General features: G+C 39.5%; 1 protein-coding gene across 1 annotated transcript in view; it reads left to right on the top strand.

Moving 5' to 3' along the window:
* TPCN2 (two pore segment channel 2) overlaps positions 1-25950 on the top strand; it is a 1483468-nt gene that overhangs the window by 873781 nt on the left and 583737 nt on the right. The window contains exons 12-13 of the mRNA XM_044082617.1: positions 13281-13362; positions 14409-14495. Coding sequence (XP_043938552.1) covers positions 13281-13362; positions 14409-14495 — 169 coding nt within the window. The remainder of the gene's footprint in view (positions 1-13280; positions 13363-14408; positions 14496-25950) is intronic.

Below are 25950 nucleotides of genomic sequence, written 5' to 3'. Positions count from 1 at the left end.
AGCCCCCATGCTAAAGGACAATGCTGTCCAAGCTGCTAAATACCTTGCAAAGGCACTCTATGAGCACCTGCAAGAATGCATGGATCATGCTATCCCAAGCAAAACCAAGACTCATTCCTCCAAGAAAAGGAAACCAGTCTTGGTGGACCCCTGCCATAAACAAGCTGTACAATAGAAGAAGGAAACTAGTGCAGAAAAGAGTAAAATCCCAAGAAGGAAAGACATCCCTGATCACTATCAGCAAGAAACTATGATCCCTCATAAAATCATCCAAGGCTAGCTTCGAAAGAAAAATTGCCAAAGACTCCAAAGATGGCCACAAAGCGTTCTTTAGCTATGTCAAGAACCTAAGTGGAAACTCTCAGATCTGCTCTGAGTTAGTGCAGAATGGCACAAAATACACTGAACCGACTGATATTGCCAGCATTCTGGCAGACCAGTTTAGTGCAAACTTCACCCCCTAAAGGGCCCATAACCAAACCAGAAGAATGTAGTGCCCCAACAATCACTGACATAAAGTTTAAAACAGCCCTATCCAAAGGCAAAAATACAGCTTCAGTGGGACCATACTGTGTCCCAGGATGTGTCTTATATGAGCTCCAAAATGAACTAACCCCTCACCTAAACACACTGTTCAAACTCAGCCTCTCTACAGGCTACGTACCCACAGAGTAGCGCACACAGCAACAGTTATCCCGCTCCACAAAGGTGGAGCCACAACGGACCCCGCGAACTATCGCCCTGTAAGCCTGACTAGCCTGGTCTGCAAGGCTATGGAGCGCATCTTCATGGAATTCATTAACAGAGACATTGGGAACCTTCAATCATTGGACCCTACCCAATTTGGCTTTAAGGGCAGATCATGCCTCCTAAACCTGGTGGACTTCTTTGAGGCAGTTACCAAGGCTTTAGATGAGAGAAAGGAGGTCCACACAGCCTACCTAGACCTTGCAAAGGCTTTTGACACCATTCCCCATTCTGGTATTATAGACAAGCTCACCAGCCTGAACATAAACCCCTACGTCACAAGATGGGTTGCCAATTGGCTCACTGATAGAACCCACACGGTGAGAGTTGCAGGCTCTAGGTCCGACTCTAAACCAGTTACAAGTGATGTTCCCCAGGGCTCAGTCCTGGGATCCCTCCTGTTCGGTATGTACTTCTCAGAGGTACAGGTAAGCACAGGAGGACTATGGCTGACCAAGTTAGCAGACGACTGCAAACTGGGGGCCATAATTGACTCTCCAGCTGATAGACATCCTCCAGAGGGGTCTCACTGAGATGGATACCTGATGTCAAAATCATGGCCTCAAGCTAAATGCCACAAAGTGCAAAGTCATCCCCTTTGGAAAAAACAAAGTGCCTGTGAGCTACCACATATGTGGTAGCCCCCTAAATACAGAAAATGTAATAAGGGATCTGGGGACCCAAATAGATAGTAATCTCTCCTTTGATAATCATATTGCCAAGGTGGTTAGAAAATCCTGTGTGGCCCACCTAATCACAAAAGGGTTCGCATCTAGAACAAAAGAGGTTATTGTACCCCTCTACTCATCAGACCCATCATAGAGTACAACACCCCATTTGGGATGTACCTTACAAGACACCTGCAACAGCTGGAAAGACCACAGAAGAACCTCATCAAGAGGATTACTGGCCTCAAACATATACCCTATGCAGCCCGACTGAAGAAACTCCAGATGTACTCAGTTGCATACCACTTACTCAGAGGTGATCTCTGCCTGACACACAAGGCCATGTCCAACTCAGAATTGATGGACATGCTCCACCAAAAAAAACAAATCCCCAAGAGCCACACGCTCTAGGGATCTAAACCTCACCACAACAATAAATAGGATGTGCTGGAGGGATAGATTTCTGTCCCAGAGACTCCCCATGCTTTGGAACAGGATTCCAATCTACATTAGGCAGAGCCCCTCACTAACACTCTTCAAAAGACACCTTGACGAGTGGATGGGAAACAGAAAATTTACCCCAGGGATCACTGCAGTGGCTCTGCTGGACAGAGGCACAGGGAACTAATGGCTCTGCTGGACGGAGGCACAGGGAACTAATCTATGGGGGTGGCAAAAGCCAACACATTCTGGATAGGCTTTTAGATGCCCTCGGGCAGATAGCCTAGTACTTACCTATGAACCTGTGAATACTTGGGGTATCCTGGATGCAGACACCTGGTCATCTGTCCACACCTTCCCTAAGCATTGCAGGCTGAAAATCCTATTCAGGGCCAGGGCTGGAATGTTATATACTGTCCTGCAGGTCATTTGCAGCCTACTCCTGGACATTAGCCAACCTCCAAAATGTAGAATAAACTTTGTGGTGACTTCTGCAATAGAAATTCATACAAAGACCATAGTGCTATTGTGTATTGAACTTACCATATTAGGTGCTGTGGTAGGACCACAGTTGAAGTGCGGTTTCAGTCCCTCTGTTCCATTTCCTGTGTATGGATATCCAGTGCTGGGGAGTATGCCAGACTGCCTTTTTTCCATGATGGGAACTCTGGACTTTCCTTCTGGAGATATCTGGAAGAGGCAATATTCTGGAGTTTTCTTGCTGAATGTGGAGAGCAGGTCACTTGAGATTTCTCTTGTAGTCCCGGTATTTTGCCCATGGGTGATCCTAAAGGCTGCTTTTGTCTACATGTCCTTGGGCAGGAGGAAAGAACCAGAGATAGTGCAGGCTGATGCAACTTCTGTATTATTAGTCTGCTGATGTCCCTGGGAAGTTGGAGTCTACTAGGCCTGGAGCGAAGGGCGAAAGGCTGTTGAAGACTGGATATTGAGTTTCTGCTTGCAGCATAGATCCATGTCATGTTGATTACTTTACCAGTGATACTACTGAAGCATTTTATAGGTACATTCCTTACACAGTTGTATTTTTACTCTTACCAATACATATATTTCCATATGCAAAATAGAAAAATGATCTTTTAAATTCTCATCACTTTCACTTATCAGTGAAATTCAAGAATCCGATTGCATTTGAGTCCATACTCTAGATGTGACTTATGTTCTTTTATATCAAAATTCCTTCCGTACTATATAGCCTTAATACTTGTTTATAGTCAATTGGGAGCTAGTGAATGCAACCACAGTGAACTACAGTGTTTGCATGTGGGGGTAGTCTTGAGAAAGTCATAGTTCATAGGAGGTTACTATGCTAATGGCACTAGGGCCTTTACAAGTCTAGCCATTTAAAATCCCGAGTACCTTTACTGACCATAGTTAGATGGTCGATGTTAGAGCGGTTTTGTGTTCAGCACTGACTGCCCCTGTCCGTGAAGAACATAGGTACCACCCCCCAGGCTGAATTTACATTAACCCATCCAGTTGTCAAGTTTGTGCTTGAATAGGTTCATTGAGAAGCTCTGCTTCACATGAAGTTGGAGCTTAATCCTAAGGAGCGTCAATTGATAAGTGAAATATCTGTCTCTCTAGCATGTTCTGTTAATGTCACATGCTAGTTTGAGATCCCTGGAGTGAGTTATTCTTATCCCATTTGATTTGCGGATGTGAAGCACTTCCATTAGGGCAGGGTCCGAGACTACTCTGTAGGCCAGGCACAGGTTAATTCACAGCAGCCTGTATGATAACAGAGTACAGTGACAGGAGTTTGTCTTTCCAGGTATGTCATGTTCTGGAGGCCCTGGATTCTGTTGATTAGACACCTCTGTGGTCTCTCCAGTTGCTGCAGATGTATGCTGAGATACATATAGAAGGCAGCATTGTACTCAATGGTCTGATAAGTGTCGAACACAGTGGAGCTATAACCTCCCTGGTCTTGGATGCGATGTCCTTATGAGATGCACAATGTAGACTGCTTTTTTTAAAACTATGGACACATGGTGAGCAAAGTTTAGATTGATATCAACCTGTGTTACCAAGTGTTGCACCACTGATTTTGAGTGTAGAGGTGTGCTGTCTGTACCACAATTTGCAGGGGTTACCTCTTTGCCAAAGAGGATAATGAGGCATTTTTTTGCGTTGTTTGTAGTCTGTGAGTTTGACACCAATCATTTGTTTGTCAGCCCTTCTCTAATATGTTAACATTGTTAGGGAGACACTCTGATTACTCCCAGTTTACATTCATCTCCAAACTTGGTAAGCCACAACCCATCTACCTTCACCTTGACTTCAGAGAAATAGATTCCAAACAGCAGTGGGCCCAGCACAAATCCTTGTAGTACCTCACTGGTAACTGGCCTACTGGTGGAGATGGACTCCCCAAATTTGACAGTGTGTTTTCTGTTGGTGAGGCAGTTGGCCACCCATCTAGTAATGTATGGGTTAATCCCCAGAAGGTAGAGTTTCTGTATGATACCTGAATGTGGGATCGTGTCGGAACCCTTGTCTAAATCAAGATAGGTGGCATGTACAGTTTTGGCTTCATCCAGGGCTTTAGTGGCATTCTCAAAGACGTCCACTAGGTTTAATAAGAAAACTCTACCCTTGACGAAACTAAACTGGGTTGGGTCAAGAGTTTAAAGGTTGCATATGTCCTTGTGGATAAAGGTCCATGATGATTCTTTCCATAGCCTTGCAGATAAGGATGGTTAGGCTTATGGGTTGATAGTTCCCAGGGTCTGTTGATGGACCCTCTTTGTGCAATGGGATTACTGTTGCTGTTCTGCACTCTGCTGGGACAAAGCCAGTTCTCAGGTTTTGGTTAATAGTATGAAGTGGTTCCACTAGGTCTTGTTTTAGATTGTTCAGTAAGCAGCCTGGGATGTTATCAGGTCCTATAGAGGCCGTGATTTTGGCCTAGGAGAGTGCTTGTATGTCCTATTTGGAGATGCTCTGTAGAGGGCTGGTGTCAGGAATGTTTTGGGGTATGTTTGGTGGGGACAGGGAGCAGAAGTTAATGCCAAATATGTCGGCTAGCAGGTTGGCAATTTCCTCAGGTTCATTGTGAGAGGTACCATCTACTATAAGTTTGGCACACAGCTGGGCAATCCCTTTTAGGTTTTGGCCATAGCTAAAGAATGCCTTACGACTGTCTTTACATAGGGATGCTAATTTAGACTCATAGCTAGCATAAGAGGACTTGACAAGATATCTCATTTGTTTGTTCAACATGTGGATTGTATTCTTCTCTGTTGAGTAAGTTTCCTCCTATTCTTAGATATCTGTTTCTTTCATTTGTTGTGTAACGTATTTATATTTTCCAGTCCACTGGGGTGGCTTGTTTTTTTGGGAAGATCGTTTTTTGTTCCTGTTAGGTACAGCTGATTGAATGCATTTGTTTAAGTGGCTATGTAGGGCATTTGCGTGTTCCTCTGTGTAGGAGTCATTGTTAGCTATGTTGGCAGGTGCTTTGAAACTTTTTTTACCATATCTTAATAGGCAATAGTTTTCTTTGGGGAAATGTTCCAGTTTTTTACTCCTGTGGTAGTGTCAGGTTTCAGATTTATAGTCTGACCTGAAACAGGGAGGACAACACACAGGTTGTAGTGCATTGACCCCTCTGTGTTGGTGAGCAGTAGGTCCAGGACTGATCCCCTTGTGGGGTGTGTACTAAGTGTTCCAGGACATTTGTATTAACAAAGTCCAGAAACCTTGTAGCGATCATGTTTGTGCTCATGTAAGTCGATGGAAGGATAGCTGAAATCTCCCACGACTGAGGTGTTTGGCTGTATACTGAGCAACTCTAGCAAGTCCAGATAGGTGATGTGCTTCTCCTGGTTCATGGCGGGAGACATGTAGCTAGCAATGATGTGGATGGGTATTTTACCTGTAGTTAATGTTTACCAGTATCCCTTCAACAAAGCAATTTTTCTTGGCCCCCAAATTTCCAAAATGCCACCTTCTCTTAAATTGCAAGTTGCACCAGTACTACTCCTGGCTTCTGGCTACTGTATGCCTCTGTCTCTAGCAGTCTAAGGTAAACTGTATGCCTTGGTCATTCCCATTGACTATATGTGTGTGTGTGTGTATATATATATATATATATATATATATATATATATATATATATATATATATATATATATATATATATATATATATATATATAAAATGTCTGTGTGTGTGTGTATATATATATATATATATATATATATATATATATATATATATACGTGTGTGTGTGTAGATATTTATACACACACACACACACACATACACACACACACACAGAAACAGATGTGTATTTTTAGGATTTCTAAATGTTTCTGTGTACTCTTGGCAGGTTAGCATAATACTTGTTTACCTTACAGATACAAGGTACAGGGTTGGATTCTCGCATGTGATAATTGGTTTGGCTTAAAATGGCCCAAAAGGGCAGTTAGACTAGTACTAATCTATGAACCCGTTATAGTTTTTATTTTTTGTACCAGGCTACTGTGTGAAGTTGTATCAGAAGATTAAAAAAAATACATGCTCAAGCAGTCCTGGGAATTAAAGGCAGGTCACTTTGAGCTTTTTTTGTTTTAAAAGCCCAAGTCTTGAGTATGAGAGTCCTTTTTCTAATAGCTGATGACCTCAGAATGATTTTTAACATGGATTTATGCCTAAGAGCTCATGGCAGGCTAGCCTGATACAGATCCATGAGTAGATGTTTGATGAAGTAGGATGACCTAGTTAATGAACAGCTTTAGTTTTATCAAGGACTTTTCACTCAGTATCCCTTATTAAGCTGTTATGGAAAATCAAGGAAACAGGGCATTATGCAAAAAGTGGTATGGGCCTTGCATCCAATTCCACTGTTGGCAAATAATGTGACAGAGTACTGGAGTTTGAATCCCACTGCTGCCTCAAAATATGAGGTGTAGAGTATTTATGGAGCTTACAGGTACTTCTGCAACACTGGTGTTTTAATATGAAAGCAAGTGGCCTTGAAAGCTTTTGAAGATCTGCACTCCTGTGTTAGGTTATGGCCAACACTATTCACACCCAAGTGAGCTTTACATATCAGCTGTAGAACACGGCTATAATTAATTGACTGTCCAGGATTTCACCCACATCAGTCTGATTTTAATGTCTTGTACTGCAGTCTTAAGAACAGTAACTGTGACCAGACATTTTCTCCTGCACATGTTCAGTGTTGTCCAGCAGGGGCTACTGTTCTCTCAAGTAACAAGTGCCCATTTTTTTGTAGTGCACATCACCACCAGTCAGATTTCTAACTTGATACCACAATTTAGTTTAGTAAACAGACTTCCAGTGAAACAGCAAATGTATTACATTGTTACCTAATAGCCAATTAGACTTCCTTCGAAAGTATGGATACCATTCACTAATGAAATAAGACATTAGCCACAGGTTTTTACAAATGAGCAAATAAAACCATCTACTTTTAGAAAGAACTCTGTACACACAGAACACCGTTTTTTAGTTGCACAGAGGAAACATTTTTCCTACAGGTCAACTGCTGACTGAAAAAAATCTTGACTATGTTTTTGACAAGCCCAGCAGAACCCTCAGACATAAGAGCATATTGGGGGGGGGGGGGGGGGGGGGGGGTTTTGCAAGTTGGAATGTTTTTCAAATGGTGTATTTTTTTAAATAAGCAAATAGTAATTTCATCCGAAAGTGGTATATTGCTATGAAAATATTTTACAGCTGTGACAGATAACTAAAACCTGAATCAATGCAACTGATGTGCACAGTGGCAGCCAGCTATTGTCATACTGCTATGACAGCAAATTTAATCCAGGACATATGTGAATGCTGTTTTGATAAATGCTGATTTCAATTCACTAAACTTAAATGAAACAAAAAAATTCAAAAGTTTTTCGGCTTATATTTAGGGGTCGCCACAGCGGAACTCTGGTCCGCTAATGTTTGGTAGTGGATATTCTGAAGGTGTATTCATTGAAAATAAAAATCCAAATATGGGCTGTAAGATTTTTTGTGATTACAGATATACTGAAATGCTACAAAAAGTACTTGAGGAGGAGTTTAAATGCATTACTCAATGAAAAAAACAGGAAAACAAAGCTTGCGGGCATTAGTCACCAGTATAAAGTTGAAAAAGGCAAGGAAAGTAGTAGATTGTTCTGGGAATACAAAGAGTTGCAAACACAGTTTTAGAACTCCTTTATGTAAGGTTGAGTACAGGTCACAAGTCATGTTTAGTTCAGGAGAGATTATGTAAAAGTGTCATAAGAATTTTATGAAATGGTTCTGTGTATAGACATGTGAATTGTTTGATTTTGAAGTAACCACGTTTGCCTTGACATTGAAGTATTTTAACAGAATAAGCACATGGGGTGGAATTTGTGTGACAAACTGAACCATATGAATCAAAAGGAGCATATCGTAAAATATTAAGGGCCAGTTTAAAGATGATATTAGAAAGTATTGTTTTACTGAAAGGGACTATAGCATTTGATTTTTAAAAACAGTCTTGATACTGAATGCCCTTTAGGTATGTGTGTGAATTATCATTATTATTAGTCTTCATACTAACCGATATTACATGACGAGGAATTTTAGCAGAGCAGCATACCAGGACATTTTTGCTTATGTTGTCATGTGTCTGCTCCCACCCTTTTTGCCAAAAGGAAGATAGTTCTGTTGCGTTTTTAATCACCATTACTGTAGTAGATTTTCAAATGCTTTTTCTGCAGCAGGTACTGATTTCCTTTTTCTCTAACATCTGATGTTTTTCCTTACTTTTCTTTGATGCATTTTTTAAAGATGACCCTCTCATACAGTTTTACCTGGAGATTTTTTCCAGATGGAGAGTCAGGAAGATGACCATGATGAATGATACCCAGGCAGGGTGTGGGTCCTTACATGGGTTTGGATTTTTCCCCAGCTGTGCAGTGTGTTTTGTTTCCTTCATTGTAATGGTGCCACTCAAACATTCCTTTAATATCTTGTACTCCATTGCTAGTCTCTTGCCTTTGTCACTTTGTGCGTCTTACTAAAGAAAGTAAATCTGGTTACTTACTAGGCATAGTGTAGATGTCTGACATTTTAATTCCATGTTGTACTTGCTGCTTCACTGACTTAATTGTATTTTTCTTGAAGATGCATTTTTAAACCTTTGATCTGATGTTGTCAGTCTTCATTCATCCTTGACTTTTGGGGGGACAGTTCCAATCCTCAGAACTGACTTGGCTGTTATACAACTCGTGCCAGCCAAAAATTCTCGAGCTAAGACTACACACAATGGCCCTCTCCCTGTTACCTCGGATCTCATTTGCCACTCTTGTCACAATACATGTCAGCTGTTGGTCTCGCAGCTAAGTGCAATGTTTTTACTTGGAGAGTCTTTTTTCACTACTCTTTATAGTTACATTTCTTATATATTTAGTCTCTACCCACCTTTTTGAGTGACTGAGTGCTTTCTTTTACCCTTCTTTAATACTGTTTGGTATTCTTGTTACCATCATTGGTAACCTTTCCCTACCTTGTCAGGTAGCTCTATCTTTACCATTGTTGGTATTTTCCTTTTTCTTACCATTCTCTGGTATTTCTTCCTACCATTGTTGGTAGCTTTTCTCCGTCTCTATTTTTTTTTGTCACTGTTGGGTGATTTTGTTCCCGCTAATTGACTACTGCTTTTTTTTCTGTTTGTCAACATGGCTGATGAACCAAAAGGCACTACAGGTTTCAAACAGTGCCAGGACTGTGGGTGAAAGATGCCAAATTTGGATGGGCAACTTTCTTGTGTTTGTCTGTGTGCTGCCCATTTAGATCAGGAATGCTCTGTCTGCCAGGCCTTTAGTCACAGTGCCTTGGTAGATTGTAAAATTGATTTTAAAAATATTGCTGAAGTCTTCCTTTTAAGAAGCCTTATCCAAGTCTGCACCTTCTACTTCAAAATTGGATCAAAGAAAAGTTGCTCAGTGCCATCTTCCCCTACGGCACCAGTGACTAAGAAACGTAAATGTTTGGTTCCTTCCACTTCCACAGAACCAAAGGCTAAGGTTCTAAGACTGTTGGAACGGGAACCTTTGGCACTGTCTAGTTCTATGGCACCACAAGTCTCGGCACAGGCATCGGCACCAGTTCTTTAGTTTCCCAGTCGATGCCAACCTCATCTACTGCACTGCAGCAGATGCTACCCACCCACTTGGTGCTGAAACTAGAGCTCTAGTATACTTATCCAGGACAAGATACTCACCCTTCTTCGATCCCTTCGTGGGACAGCTTCTCAGCCCCTTCCTAGAAAGGCTGGAATCCCCTTCTGAATTATCTGTCTCTTCCTCCAGAAGTCTCATCGAAGTTGACATAGTGAGGTTGGTGGATCAGCTACTTGTGGCCAGGGGTCTCTCCATTTCTTCTCAGACCACTCTCACCTCTAGAGTTGGAGTGTCTTCTCCCAGGACTCCACTTGATCTACCTCCTCTGACCTCCTCGGGAGTCTGAGCCCCCCATTTCCATTCCTCTGGTTCCAGCTGTTCTGGTACTGACAGGCATTCCCTCTTAGGTTCCAGGATCTGCTCCGACTCCTACTGTTCCTTTGGAGCTGATGGATTCCTGGCGCCATAGCTGTGTTGGGTCCAAGGGTTTCGGATAGACTCCAGCTTTTTATTCAGAGTCATCATTAAGTCTGGGTACCTTGGTAGCTGTAGGCTCCTCCTCTGCTAATGCTTTGGAGGATGGGGTCTCTCTGAGTGGGGTGTGACCTTTGTTCCGAGGTTGTCTTTCTCAGTTTGGGGCTCCCATCCCTCTTCAGGGGAACCTGCCTTTCAGGTCATGGAGAGGGCATTGGCTTCTGCGGCCTCCCAGCTGGCCCGTAATTATCTGAGTTTCATGTGCAGGCACCTTCGGGTCCAGAGCTGCCACCATCCTCCTCGCCCGGACAGCAAGCACCAAAACTGCAAGCTACACCTGTACAGGGCCCTCCTCCTTGGAATCCTACTCAGAAATTCCCACTGAGGAGCCACCCCGGAAGAAGACCTACAAGAGGAAGCACTTAGATTCCCCAGAAGAGTCTGCTGTCAATCCCATAGTGGCGAAGGAGATCTTTCGTTGCTGGGGCTTGCCTTGCTGCAACCTCTTTGCATTCCCCACGAACAACAAATGTAACAGCTGTTTTACCCTAATCCCCCCCCCCCAGGGGTAGTCCCTGAGAGATGCTTTCCTTCTCGATTGGCCCTCTGATCTTCTCTACGCCTTTCCCCCTTCCTTCTCTTCCCTCTCATTCCCCTCTTTTTGAAGAAAGCCCACAGGTTGAGAAGCAAAGTGATCCTCATTTCATCCTTCTGGCCTCAAGTCTAGTTCCCCTTCCTTTGGCCTCGGGTGATTCACCGTCCATGGATTCTGGACCCAGTTCCAGACCTGCTGTCTCACCTGCAGGAATTGGTGCACCCCAACTTTCAGAATCTCAAGCTGACAGCTTGATTCCTCCAATTCTATCAGTCACCAGGCAGAACAACTTAACTTCCCCAGTACAAAAAATCCTTCTGGCTTCCCATAGACCATCCACCAGGAAACTCTACCTTAGCAAATGGAAGAGAGTTTCGATTTGGGCCTGTGGTAATGACCTATATCCCTTTTCAGCGCCAGTCAAGAAAGTTTGTATTTTTTAGCTACCCTTTTTGAACAACGAGCTTCTGCTTTCACAGTCAAGGTTCAGTTAGCAGCCATTTCTAATTCCCACATTGGCTTCGATGACCATTCTTTAATTTCACACCATTAATGCAAAGTTTTCCTTAAAGAGGTCTTGAGATTAAAGCCTCGGTTTAAAGACCCTATAGCTCCATGGGACCTGAATTTGGTCTTACAATCTTCAGTGCTCCCACCTTTTGAGCCAGCAGTGACTTGCCACCCTAAAATTCTGTCATAGAAGACTCACTTTTTAGTAGTTATCACTTCCGCCAGAATTGTTTCTGAAATTCAAGCGTTCTGTTCAAAACCCCCATATCTGATTTTTCATAAGGACATAGTTAGCCAACCCTTCTTTTCTTTCTAAGGTGGTTTCAGAATCTAATATAAATCAGACTATTAATTTATAAATAACCAAAAATACACTGAGGTACCACACAGTAGCGTCTTTAATTACACAAAAAATAAGAACAGTGGTGAGCGCTTTCGCAAAACTAATTGCTTCATCAGGCAAGAAAATAAAACACTCCATTGCTTATATTTAGTTTTCTCTATATGTAGCCTTTTCTACATTTATACGTTTATAAGTTTTATGTAGCTTTAATGCCTTAATTGACCTATGACATCAGTGATTGAGTCAATGGTTCCATCTGTATATAAGCAATGGAGTGTTTTATTTTATTTTCTTGTCTGATGAAGCAATTCGTTTTGCGAAAGCGCTCACCACTGTTCTTATTTTTTTAAAGACACTATTGTGTGGTACCTCGGTGTATTTTTGGTTATTTATAGTTCTGGTTTTGTGTACCTGGGTTTTACCTGAAGCAGTTTCTCTCTTTTTATACAGACTATTAATTTGTCTGTTTTCTTCCCCAATTTTTCCAGTAAAGTTGAATATTGTTTACATTTGCTGGATGTTCACAGGCAATTACATTTTTACCTCAACAGGACTAAAGAATCTAGAAAATCGGACCAGCTATTTGTTTCCTTTTCCGGTCTAACTCTGGGAAAAATCTGTCACAAAAGTTGACCTTGTTTAAATTGCTAAGAGATTGTGTTACCTTTATTTACAATCACAAAAACCTCAAGTTATCACCGCCTGTGAGAGTACATTCCACCAGATCATTTGCCACATCAGATGTGTTCCACTTCAAAGTTTCCATAGATGAGATATGCACAGCTGCAACATGGACAACCTCTCATACATTTATCACTCATTACAAATTGGATATGGTCTTCAGGGGAAGAGCATCCTTTAACTCTATGGTTCTCAGGAATTTCCTTTCCTAAGGCCACCCAGGACATAAAGTAGCTGGGAACTCTGTTCCACAAGTCAAGGATGAATGAAGATTGGCAACATCAGATTAAGAAGTTATGTACTCACCATACCATTTCTTCTGAGTTGTCGATCTTCATCTTTGACACCTCACCTTCCTTCCCCCTCCCGTAGACTTTCTGGTGGATCAGACACTTGTCCTGGGAACTTGTAGGTTTGACCTTGGACATGGCTTCTTCCTTTTGTACAAGTTCCTCTGTCTTGTCATATTGGCTGCAAACTCGATCTGAGGTAACGGGAAAGGGGCATTGTGGGTAGTGTCTTAGCTCTAGAGCTTTTGGCTGGCTCGTGCTGTGAAAAGACCGAACCGGTTCTGAGGATCGGAATCATGTCCCCAGAAGTCAAGGATGAATGAAGATCGATAACACAGATTTAACGTTATGATGAGTACATAACTTCTTTTTTTTCTTTTTATTCAACAGTGAGAGTGTTGGCACTGACATGTTCTTAAAGGTCCTAAAGAAAGTTGATATGAATTCCTTTCACAAACATGCAATCATTCAGGTGAGAATTAGATTTTAATGTTTGGATTGCTCAGCACCTTGGGATTTAAAAGCGTAAATTAAAATATATTACTCTTAATTTCCAATTCATTGTGACCTTCTAAACATATAAGGTATCTCAGTGTTCAGGTAGGCCAATTTATTTTATTTTACATGTATTGACTGGAGAAGTCTGGCTGGGCACAAAGGCCCTTTTTCAGCAGAGGCCCAGGCAGAAAATCTCAAGTGAATTCCTATGTAATTTTTCCAACTGTATTGCTGAACAACTTTTCTGAATTTTATGACCAATAAGGTTTGTGAAGTCTTTGTTTCAACTTCCAGATGCCCGAATAGATTTGCCAAAGCAAAATGCCGAAGGTTGTAGTTGTACTGGGAAGTAAGCATGGAGCTTTTAACCTTTACTGAGCCTCAGATGGCCTAGATTGAATTAGCAGCCCTAATATTGGATGAGTCAGCTGTGGAGTGATGGTGATGAGCACAGCTTACTGAGGGAGGAGTGGGTTGTAAGTCCCAAGTCAGGAGCCCCACCTTGGCAAAGACCTTATAGTGTAGCTTCTAAAGGTGTGACTGAGTGCACAAGCAGCCAAACTGAGGTCAGTTGCTATGCAGAAGCATACACTGGCTTTAGCACATAAGCCCCAATGAGCGTCTGCTACAATCCCCTGCTTTTGCAGTCTCTTCTGTTTCAGAGTGCTGCAGTCAGGAGGACTTAATTGGACCTTTAAGCCCATAATGTGAACAGGGGCCATGAAATATTAAAGAATTGTTAATGATGAATTTTCTGAATCCAACTCTGATGATGATTACTCTAATCTTTTTGATGTTATTGTTTTAGTCACAGACATTCAAGGAGTCTTTTTACTGTGTAATATTTTTATTTAATAGACACTCATTTGTATTTTAAATGTTTTGTGAAGAAATATTTCAGATGGACACTGAATTTTTGAAAGCAGCATTAACTGTGTGTTTGTTTGTGTGTGCGCGTGCAAGCTTTTCATCATTATTGACCAATTCAGCTAATTTACAAGTAACTTTTGCCCTTTACAGCAAACCAAGGCCCTTTCCAGTGAGTACATTTTACCTAGCCAGTTTCAGAGAGTTTTTGATGAGCTGGACAAGGATGTTGTTAAGGAGGTAAGAATGTAACAAATGTTTTTAAGTGGTGCTTTCACCGTCTAATTTGTTAGCTGAAAAAAAAAATGTGCAAGACTGACCTAGATTTTTTTTTTATACAAATACCATGGTAAGATGCTGATGCAGTTAAGTACAGCTTGGCATGGACCATTTAGAGTGGAGAGCCAGGGAGTTGTCATAAAATTTTATCATAAAATGTCATCGTTTTTACATTCCAGATATATCTCACATATTTGTGTTTACAGACGTACAATTCAGCCGTTGTATCATCCATCAATTACGTTTGTTTCAGGATTCATGAGTAAACTGTAATCTGTTTATAATTTTCCAGGTACCAAAGGTCACCTGTAAAAAGAATTCTGAATGGGTCTTGTGTAGCTCAGTATGTGTGTATATACCTTTACAAAGCTATCCAATGGCTTGTACAAGTGTATAAATACTGAGCATGTACAAATCTGACTGCCATTTTGTAGTTAGACATTGAGATGCAAGTATGTATGTATGTAAGCACTGTCTGTTAACCAGTTCATTCATATTTAATGATGCTGCTATCCATCCTGATATGTTTGTATGTATTAAAGCATCTGAACAAAACCTCAAGCCTTCTTGTATGTGTTGGAGACAAACAAGCAACGTGGTGCTAGAAGTGGCATGTCTAAAGGACATGGTGTTAGAAAGGGATCCAGAAGCAAGACCGAGAGATGCACAGCTAATATAAAGGCGTGAATTATCCTTAAAATGTGCATGCTTCACAAAACAGGTCAGAAATTAAATTCACATATTAAAACTTGCTCAGTACTATTCCTTTTTCACATAAGGTGAAACGGGGCATACAGAATGCTCTAAATAATTTTTACATAAATAGATATGTATGATATTGATAAAAATATTCAAATTAGCACGGAAAATGTTTGAAATAAGGGCCGTATTGCATAAAACGAATAAAATAAAGGGAAACCACATTTTTGCAAAGCATGTATTTTTCATATTAAGCAAAGAAATCTGAGTTATCAGAAGTGTATAAAGTGTTTGCATGTTTGTGCATTACACTAACGTTATTTCACAAAGTACAGCCTTTACAAGGCATATTTCACAGACTACAGCCATTACAGAGAATATTTCTTAAAGTACAGTATTTTGAAGAGTTTATTGTGGATTTGAATGTTACAAGCTCAGCCCTATTCATATGTAATTACAAGAACCATATTTTCAGTGTGTTTGCATGTACTTGGTGGGCATGGCAGATGGATTTTGAAAACCCAGTGCACTTGTGTTTGACAGTAATATTGCTGAGAACTAGTGAGTGTTTGAGCAAGAGTACGACATTTTCATACAGGCTGCCTTTTCTGATAAAGATGACTGTACAAAGGCATTTATTGTATTTAATTTAGCTGGGTCAGAAGCCTTAGAAAGGGAACGCTCATTTGTATATCCACCTGCTGTCTATGCTGGAGAGTGGGAAAACTGTCACAGCCTGAGTCAAGGGAAGGCCCAGAGTGCTTAAAAAGTAAATTTAGAGAAATGTGTAACCCCCAGACAAATGTTCCAATAGAAAGGCACTTAGTTTACACAAGGGATCAAAAGCCTGGTAAAACTTTTGCAGCATATATAACTGACCTGAGAAATAAGGTTAAAATGTGCAGATTTGGTGACTTAAGGGATCAGTTGATAAAGGCCCGTGTGGCATAAAAGATGAGAAAGATTTTGCTTTATGACAGTGATTTAAGTTTGAATAAGGCCATTGAGATTTGTCAAATATACAAGCTCAGAGAAAAGCACACAAATCTGCTTACAAATGACAGTAGCTCTTGATGGCACAGTGAAAGCTCATGTTGATAGTATGCAGCACGTGGTTGAGAGACACAGCAGCAAATGTAACCCCTGCAGCACTCACTGGTAAACCCCAGAACTTTCTAGCAAATTCCAGAGCTCACTCAGTCTCAGTGAAGCATAAGAGTGAGTCAGCAAGCTCAAAGCATGGGCCCCAACTTAGTTTCATTGCTAACTGCCTTAATTGTGGTGGAAGCCATGAATCTAAAAGGGAAAAGTGTTCAGCTTTTGGTCAACAAATGCCACAAATGCAATAAATGGAATTGTTTCAAAATATTTTGTAAATCAAAAGGCTTACATTCTTTCATTAAAAGGGAACATTTTAAGAAACAAGTTGATCAGTTAGACAGTGGCAGTTTTACTCTTCATGTTGATGGTGTGTCAGTGTTTCATGAAACAGTCAATGCAGTAGATTTAAAGGCAAATAATGAAGTATTTTGTACTGTTCTGATAAATGGCAAACCCATAGAGTTCAGAGTTGACACCGGTTCCAAGTGCAATGTTATGTCAGCAGAAACATTTGCTAGGGTGTGTAAAGGTGAAAGGTTTGATTTGGCAAGGTGTGCGAAGCTTTTTGCTTATGGAGGTGAAGAAATTCAAACTGAAGGCTCAGTAGTGCTTTTATGTTACTCTGCTGGAAAAAGCTATGACTTATTTTATGTGGTCAGGAGGCATGTCCAGTCATTATTAGGCCTTGGAGACGGTTTGAAAAGGGGACTGCTTTCATTTAACTCATTCACTCCGGAGCAGCAAAGGAAAAGCTGCCTGCTTAATTCCACCATAGGAACAACAGTACAGCCTGAGCTCATTTTCAGAAAATCCATTTGTAAAACCATACAGAAAACAAATGTTCATAACTCTTTAACTATAAGAGCTAGACTAAACATGTGAACGCGAAAGTTGTTCAGCAGACACTGACCTTTCCAACAGTGTAAATGTTGATAGTGTATCTCAAAGTCATTATTAAATATTTGGCAAGGAATGCTGATATTGTGCATATTTTGTACCTTTTTGGAAAAACAAATCATAATAACTTGGTCAATGTACCATGCAGACCCATACAATTTGAATGCAATTTGTTAGTATGAATGTCAGCTTTAAATGATACCTTAACCTTTACTGTGTGATGTTCCTTTCTTGAGATATTCACAGAAATATGATTAATATATTATTTTTCATAATTGATAAATAAACAAAGCATAATATCTCATCACCTGTAACAGACAGAGCCTACATATCAGTGTAGAAGTTGTGCATCTGAATGTCAACTTCAAAATGATGCATCATTTGTGTGATCACCATGCTCCCTTGCAAAGATATGGGCATAATAATGAAAAGTATTGTAAATGTATAATTTTCATAATTGTACAAGACTAAACAAACTGTGATATCTGTACATGTGTAGATTGCACAGACATAGTTGTTTTACCATGTTGTAAGGCGTAACACTGTCTTCAAAATTATGTATTACTTGGCACACTGATATGCTCCCTTGCAAAGTTATTTACCAAAATATGAAAAAAAATCATAATTTCCATAACCTAATTCCAAACAAACTTTGATATCTGCCTATGAGTACAACATACAGGCACCATTCTTTTACCATGTTAGAACTATCAGTACTGTCTTCAAAATGAGGTATTACTTAGCACATTCAGATACTCTCTTGCAAAGTTATTTACCAAAATATGAAAAAAAAATCATAATTTCCATAACCTAAGTCCGAAACAAACATTGATGTCTGCACATGTGTACAACATAAAGGCCCAATTCTTTTACCGTGTTAGAACTATAAATAATCTTTTCAAAATGACGTATTACTTAGCACATTCAGATGCTCCCTTGCAGAGTTATTTAGCAAAATATGAAAAAAAAATCATAATTTCCATAACCTAAGTCCGAAACAAACTTTGAAATCTGCACATGTGTCAAACATACAGGCACAATTCTTTTACCATGTTAGAACCAGCAATACTGTCTTCAAAATGAGATATTACTTGGCACACTGATATGCTCCCTTGCAAAGTTATTTACCAAAATATGAAAAAAAATCATAATTTCCATAACCTAATTCCAAACAAACTTTGATATCTGCCTATGAGTACAACATACAGGCACCATTCTTTTACCATGTTAGAACTATCAGTACTGTCTTCAAAATGAGGTATTACTTAGCACATTCAGATGCTCTCTTGCAAAGTTATTTACCAAAATATGAAAAAAAATCATAATTTCCATAACCTAAGTCCGAAACAAACATTGATGTCTGCACATGTGTACAACATAAAGGCCCAATTCTTTTACCGTGTTAGAACTATAAATAATCTTTTCAAAATGACGTATTACTTAGCACATTCAGATGTTCCCTTGCAGAGTTATTTAGCAAAATATGAAAAAAAAATCATAATTTCCATAACATAAGTCTGAAACAAACTTTGAAATCTGCACATGTGTCAAACATACAGGCACAATTCTTTTACCATGTTAGAACCAGCAATACTGTTTTCAAAATGAGATATTACTTGGCACATTCAGATGCTCCGTTTCAAAGTTATTTACCAAAGGATGAAAAAAAATCATAATTTCCATAACCTAATTCCAAACAAACTTTGATATCTGCCTATGAGTACAACATACAGGCACCATTCTTTTACCATGTTAGAACTATCAGTACTGTCTTCAAACTGAGGTATTACTTAGCACATTCAGATGCTCCCTTGCAGAGTTATTTAGCAAAATATGAAAAAATATCATAATTTCCATAACCTAAGTCCGAAACAAATTTTGAAATCTGCACATGTGTCAAACATACAGGCACAATTCTTTTACCATGTTAGAACCAGCAATACTGTCTTCAAAATGAGATATTACTTGGCACATTCAGATGCTCCCTTTCAAAGTTATTTACCAAAAGATGAAAAAAAATCATAATTTCCATAAGAGTCGTTTGCCAAGCTCAGAGAAATGAATTTTACACAACAGATTTCATAATAGTGTTTTACTTACTATACTGGTCTGACTTGATCATGGGTGTTTTTCATTCTTCTCACAAGCTGCATGTTAGCAATCTTGCATGGCTCTCCTCATGCCATTGTGGAGGTTTGTCAAGAACAACGCAATGCCCTCCTCAGTTAGGTGAATGCCATCCATTCTGAACAGGTGAACGAGACGTGCCAGTGGAATATGATCGGCATCATAATAGTCATCCTCACTCTGGTTTGCCTTACGTTGTGATGTTGGGTGAATGCAAAGCTGAAATACACAATGGTATAGAACACTATAATGTTACTCACCTGCACAAAGGCAGCTGCAAAGCAACACAACATGCAGTATGTAGTGATAGTTTGAGACATTCAACTGTTTCACCATATGTGGTTCAGTTACATTAATTCACAAAGATATGAACTACATTAATAAAATGGATACTTGCATCTGTATGTTACTCGTGAAAAGACAGACATACAGATACATAGAGGTATATCTTTTTAGAATGAAGATCTGTAAATCAGGTCAGGTAGGTATAGTTATTGGTATCACTGTATCCTAAACACCTTAGGACAAGACACTTCTTCCTAACAGTACAACATGTTTTAGCTGTGGAAACTAATATTTATGTGAGGAATCTAAACTCATACAAAAACCCAATCTGGCTTGTGCATTCATCAATGTGATAATGAGTTGTACTTATGTGAATAACAGTGACAGGTCCTGATAGTTTTACTTGAAAAGTGATAATGACTCCGTGCTATATTGTAACTGACTTATTGCTAAGGTGATAATGACCTGTCTTTCATTACTGCAAAGTTATGCATGCTCAGACACAAGTGATAATTGCTGCACATAACCTGTTGAGTAGGGATTCATTATATTGTACCTTGTGCAGCTGTTATGTAAAACAGACTCATCATTATTGTTAAGAAGAAGACCTGAGTAATTCAGTAAAATAATATAACACTTAGCCCTTCCTCCCACCTAAGTTGCACAAATTACTGACAAAGGCCAGAAAAATTCCCAAAATAGAAAATAGCTCCATGCTGGTAGTAGTCAGCAAGTAATAACCTTCATCTCACTCAGACAACTATGGAGTATAATCAGAAATGCAATAAGCCTAGACAAAATCTCAACCTGTAAGTAATAAGAAATACAGCTAATAGCCATTCATATAGTTCGGTAAGAGAAACACATAGATATCATATTCCTATCATGATACAAGCTATTTACAAAAAATAAATCTTTATAGTATATATATCTATATATATATATATATATATATATATATATATATATATATATATATATATATATATATATATATATAAAATTAATGATGGAACCACAATGCGGACTACTGGTAGTAGTCAGCAAGTAATAACCTTTATCTCACTCAGACAACTATGGAGTATAATCAGAAATGCAATAAGCCTAGACAAAATCTCAACCTGTAAGTAATAAGAAATACAGCTAATAGCCATTCATATAGTTCGGTAAGAGAAACACATAGATATCATATTCCTATCATGATACAAGCTATTTACAAAAAATAAATCTTTATAGTATATATATATATATATATATATATATATATATATATATATATATATATATATAAAATTAATGGAACCACAATGCGGACTAAGTTGTACTAAAAAGAACTAATGAGTGAGTCTGTTTACCAGCAGGCCTGTCAATGGTGGGATCCCACAAGGTCAGTGGTGGGCCCTTGGTTAGCATATAGTTCTCGTAAGTGCAGGCCAAAATGGAGGGGCTGTGACTACTACACTATTTTCATTCTTTTTTGTTGGCTTGTCAGCACTTGACATTATGAGTGCCAATATCTCAAAAGGGAGCCATTTATTTTATTTTTTTTTTATTTATCATTTGTTGACTGGGAAAGTCCGACTACGTTCCACAGAGCCTGTTTTCAATGGAGGCCCGGGGAGAAATGCTCCAGATGCATGTCTTTGGAATGTGGGAGGAAACCGGAGTACCCGGAGGAAACCCACGCGAACACAGGGAGAATATGCAAACTCCACACAGAAGGCACCCCAGCCGAGAATCGAACTGGAGAACCTCTTGCTGTGAGGTTACTTGTTATTCAAGTTTCCTGTATCTTGAGTGTTAGCTGTGGCTGCACCATTAGATCATATACTAAGTTTATTATTGCTTTAGTTAGTTGCAGAACACACACCAGTTAGTCAAAATAAGGTAGGATCATTGCCAAATAAAATAGTTTCAAAATAGCAGAGGATTTATGGGTAAATGACTGTTTAGTATCACATCAAACCACAAAGAACAAAAATGCTGTTAAAGCAAAGCAGTGCAACCGAACCGGCTGGCTCTGTCAAACAACCAGACTCAATGCTCTCAAGGCCACCTTATACAATAGCTGATTTTAGTTCCACTTCTAGCCAATGTGTGTTCACCAACAAACAGCAATGTAAGGCCCAGTCAAAATATCATGCCAACCAACCTTAGTTGCTAGTGCCTCTGTCAAGTAGATGCACTGGAGTGATCCCTGGGGTGAATTTTCTATTTCCCATCCACTCATCAAGACTTCTCTTGAAGACGGCCAGTGAGGTGCTCTGCTTGACATGTATGGGAAGTCTATTCCATAGCATGGGCAGTCTTTGGGTTATAAACCTGTCCCTCCAGCATGTTCTTTCTCCAGTTCACTTGCCTGTATCACACTCCCTCATTAAAGCTTACCCCTGTACAAATTACATAGTTAATACTTCTATGAAATATTTTCCATACAGACCCACACACCCCCTTTAATATATCTTGTTGCTTTTCAGAAAAATTTTGGGCTGTGACAAGAAAAATGCAATTCCATTACACCTTCAGTGCAACTTGGATATCCCCTGTATAGAAACAGCAACAGATACCAATACAAAACTAAAACCACAGCAGGTAATCTACTAAAGAACACACAGAAACAATTAACCGGTAATTTAAAGTGAAAAAAAAATCTAGTATTGCTAAGCGTCTCACCTACCAATGATGCCAGGCTGTTCAACCACCAGGTGGTACCAAAAAACAAAAAAAAGCTGTGTCAACATGACTAAAACCTAGTACGACACACTAGCAAACACTTTGCTACCTTATGAACGTTTAGTGCTGGGCTTTTTTCACCATCCATACACCAAGTATATGTTTTATTCATTACATAGCCCAATATGGCTCTATATAGCATACTCTGCCAAGTGAATTTTTACACTCATGCTTGTCAGTAAAGAGATTAAAAGAAGTAGCAGATATTTTTAATTACATTTTCTCATTTCACTGTTAGCTGAGATAGGCTCCAGCTTCTGTTATCCCAAAACCCAGAGCAGGATAAAGTGGGTAACAAAAAGAAAGAAATGACTGCATAAGCAAGTTATGTAAGCCATAGTTGATATTAGTACTTTTAAGAAATATAAAGTTTTCTAATGTAAAAATTATTATATTCTTCTTTAGTGCTGGACTAGTGGCCAAAGAAGTAAGCAATCATAAAGGCCTATTATATACCATGTCTATGTATATAATACAATTTGCTTTAAGACCCAGTGCTTGCGTTATGTGGTGGATCCTGGCACCTGACAGGCAGCTTATAGTGACCTTCTCCTTGTTCAGTCTGGTGAGCGGGATGTCAGTGTGCCGGACAGTAGAGTCCCCTATAACAAGTGTATTTGGTGTGTTTGGCCTTAAGGGCTGTGACTGTGAGGCACACTGCTTTTGTGAGATATGCGATTCGTGGGTATTGTTGAGGAGTGGGGTGGCTGTTGCTTGGATATCTGCTTAGGAGGTCTTTGCTGTTTAGGCAGATTTTTATTTAAAGCCTCAGAGTATGTTTTTGTGTGTTTATGTGTTGGGTATGCAGATGCAATAGGTCTGTGTGAGACTGGATTTGTGGTGTGGGTGGTTACCTTTTCCTCCTGACTGACTGTGCCAGTCTTGGGTTGAGAGAGCTCTGCCTCCAGTTTGGCTGTGTAACTGCATCTCTCACATGTATTACAGTTTGTTGGAAGGAGGAGAGGGTTGTCTGTGTACATAAGGCAATTGTAACATTGCCTCAAAATTCCCAGATTCACCAGCTGGACTGGATAGTAACCTTGTACTCCATATAAACAAGGTTTTCAGCTTTCTCCTAGTTGGCTGTACAAATAGAAAGGAATGCATTCTTAAATGAAGGCAAACTTGCCCTTGGAGTACTATTTCATGAAGTTCAACTAAAACAGTGGCAAATCCCAGAGTTTGGGGACAGGAACTGCACAATCCTCTAGCAATGCATCACTTTGGAAAAAAATGTACTAAACTGAGCAAAACTGCACTTCCACCAGACTATCTCAACAACTGGGTATGTTCTCAACCCAAGTTTCTAACACAGCTGTATGACTTGGCATGAATGTTTTGATTACTCACTCAAATTACAATATGTACAGTCACAGCAAAATGCAAAGTAGAATGTCAGGGCCAAAGTGTAGTCCTATACTCCCTGCAAGCCCACTACACACTTGTCTTTGCAGTGCCACAACCGTCACTATTAATGAGTACATAAATCTCAAGTGACATACACTCAGCACAGTTGTGCACAGGGCAGTATTACAAAACCACTTAACTGCTCCCTTATATCAACGCAATATTATATGATGTTAAGAAAAATATTAACTCTGCATTTTGGTTACAATGGCACTATACAAACACAATCCAGCGCAAATACTTGCTGCCCCACACTCAAACTACCAACAGTGACTTAGATTTATGCCTGAATCGTACTTCAACAGCAAACAGTGGTGAGATGTTCAACTATCCGAACAATACAGATGTACATAAAGAAAACTATGCATAATGATGTTTAATGCTATACTTGCAGTTCACTTAAAAGAGCAGGGAAAGAATACAAAGTTTGCTACTCCACACCCCATCTGAAGCACAACAGGCTGTATCAATGTCTACAATTTAGCGAACTCTGCATACCCGAGACAGCACCATTAACACTAACCCTGCATCACTAATAGTGCTGAAATGCTATTAACTCCGAAAAAGTAGCTTTCACTTCAAATGCTACCTCTAAAAGCACCACCACTGCTTAAAAGATGAAATGTGTGAACATTTTACGGGACAACACTCATATTTGACAAGGTAATGACATAAAGTAAAATGCACCGAAAAAAAAATTGCAATTGTCAGAACTGATGATTTGCAAGTGGTACCTGACGTGTCAATGGAGGCACGATGCACAAAGCTATGCATTTACACAGAATCACTTTGCAGATAGCTACAGAGAATAAATCAAACACTGATAAGACATGAGCACAGGCCTCCCAACGGCGGCACACGGGTGACTTAAATACAAACCAAGAATGTAAAGTAACAAAAGTGAATACACGCATAACATCCAACCCGGATTTTGAAGCAAAGGAAACTGATAAAAATCTGAAGACGTGCCTTTGAGAATATGTTACGCAACCTGAGTAAACAGTGACGGGGTGCAGATTGGCTTCCAATTCGCACAACTGACACCATCTTTGTCAGCCCCTTTGTGCTCGACAGGACCAGTTACCAAAAGCTGTGTAAAGTAGTCAGTTATACTCTTCATATTAGTCATTAAAAAAATCGACATTGACCAATTTTAGCACATGAACGAAGTTAACTAGAAATACTATTCCTTATGTAAAAGGCACAGTATTTTTTGAAAATTGTATGTAGTATTAAAAATGAGGACACATGCTTATATGTATATACTTTCAAATGATGCAAAAGGCGAACACTTTTCAGACACAGCAATCTAAGTGTAGAACAGGAAGCACTAGATACACACATTTAAAAACACAACTTCACAGACATTAACTATGGGCAATACACCTCATTCTTATTGCCACAAGAGACAATAAAGTATTTTTCTCAGCTCTTCGTTAGCACTAAAAACAGTTAAGCGTACTGCTAGTACTAAACCTAAGAGAACGGAAAGATTTTGGGAAAGTCCTACAAATTAGACAAAACTTTAGGATCAGAACACAATCAATCCTAAGAAAGGAACTCGAAATACAAAGAGTAACAAAGACAGTTTGCACTCGATGAATCCAAACAAGACCCCCAATGTTAAAGCACAAGATGTCCACCCTCACAAAACAAAGTCGAATCCAGGCACAAAAGTGTGTACGTATATAATTTATTAAATTTAACCACTCTACACAAACCTAACACACACACAACTACAGTTTTAGCACACAATACACTAAACTGCGTAGATAAAACAAGGCAGCCATTTTCTATTCCCAGAAAAAAAACTTACGAAAAGATAAGCTGCTCATCAACTGATCAGAAAAATGTTGGCATTCTTTTAAGCTGTTCCCCCTTAACACAATTGAACAGGCCATTTACAATATGCATGGAAGAAAGCAAAGTACGTGTTGGCAACAGCATTAGCTAAACAGCTGAACGAGTTCTGTGTTTTTAAGAGAATTATGAAATAAACTCAAGACTGCATAACATACCTAACTATCATAATTACATATGGGAAGAAAAAAATTACAAACTCGGATCGAAAATAATATATCACAAAAATAAATCATATAAAATAAAAAAAACATACCTAATTCTTTCTTCACAGTATCTTACCCACTAAAAGCGGTCAAAATCACGT

This window comes from Protopterus annectens, chromosome 9.part0, assembly GCF_019279795.1.
Source record: "Protopterus annectens isolate FY-2018-M chromosome 9.part0, PAN1.0, whole genome shotgun sequence".
Classification (NCBI taxonomy): Eukaryota; Metazoa; Chordata; order Ceratodontiformes; family Protopteridae; genus Protopterus; species Protopterus annectens.
This window is presented reverse-complemented; position numbering and strand designations above follow the sequence as displayed.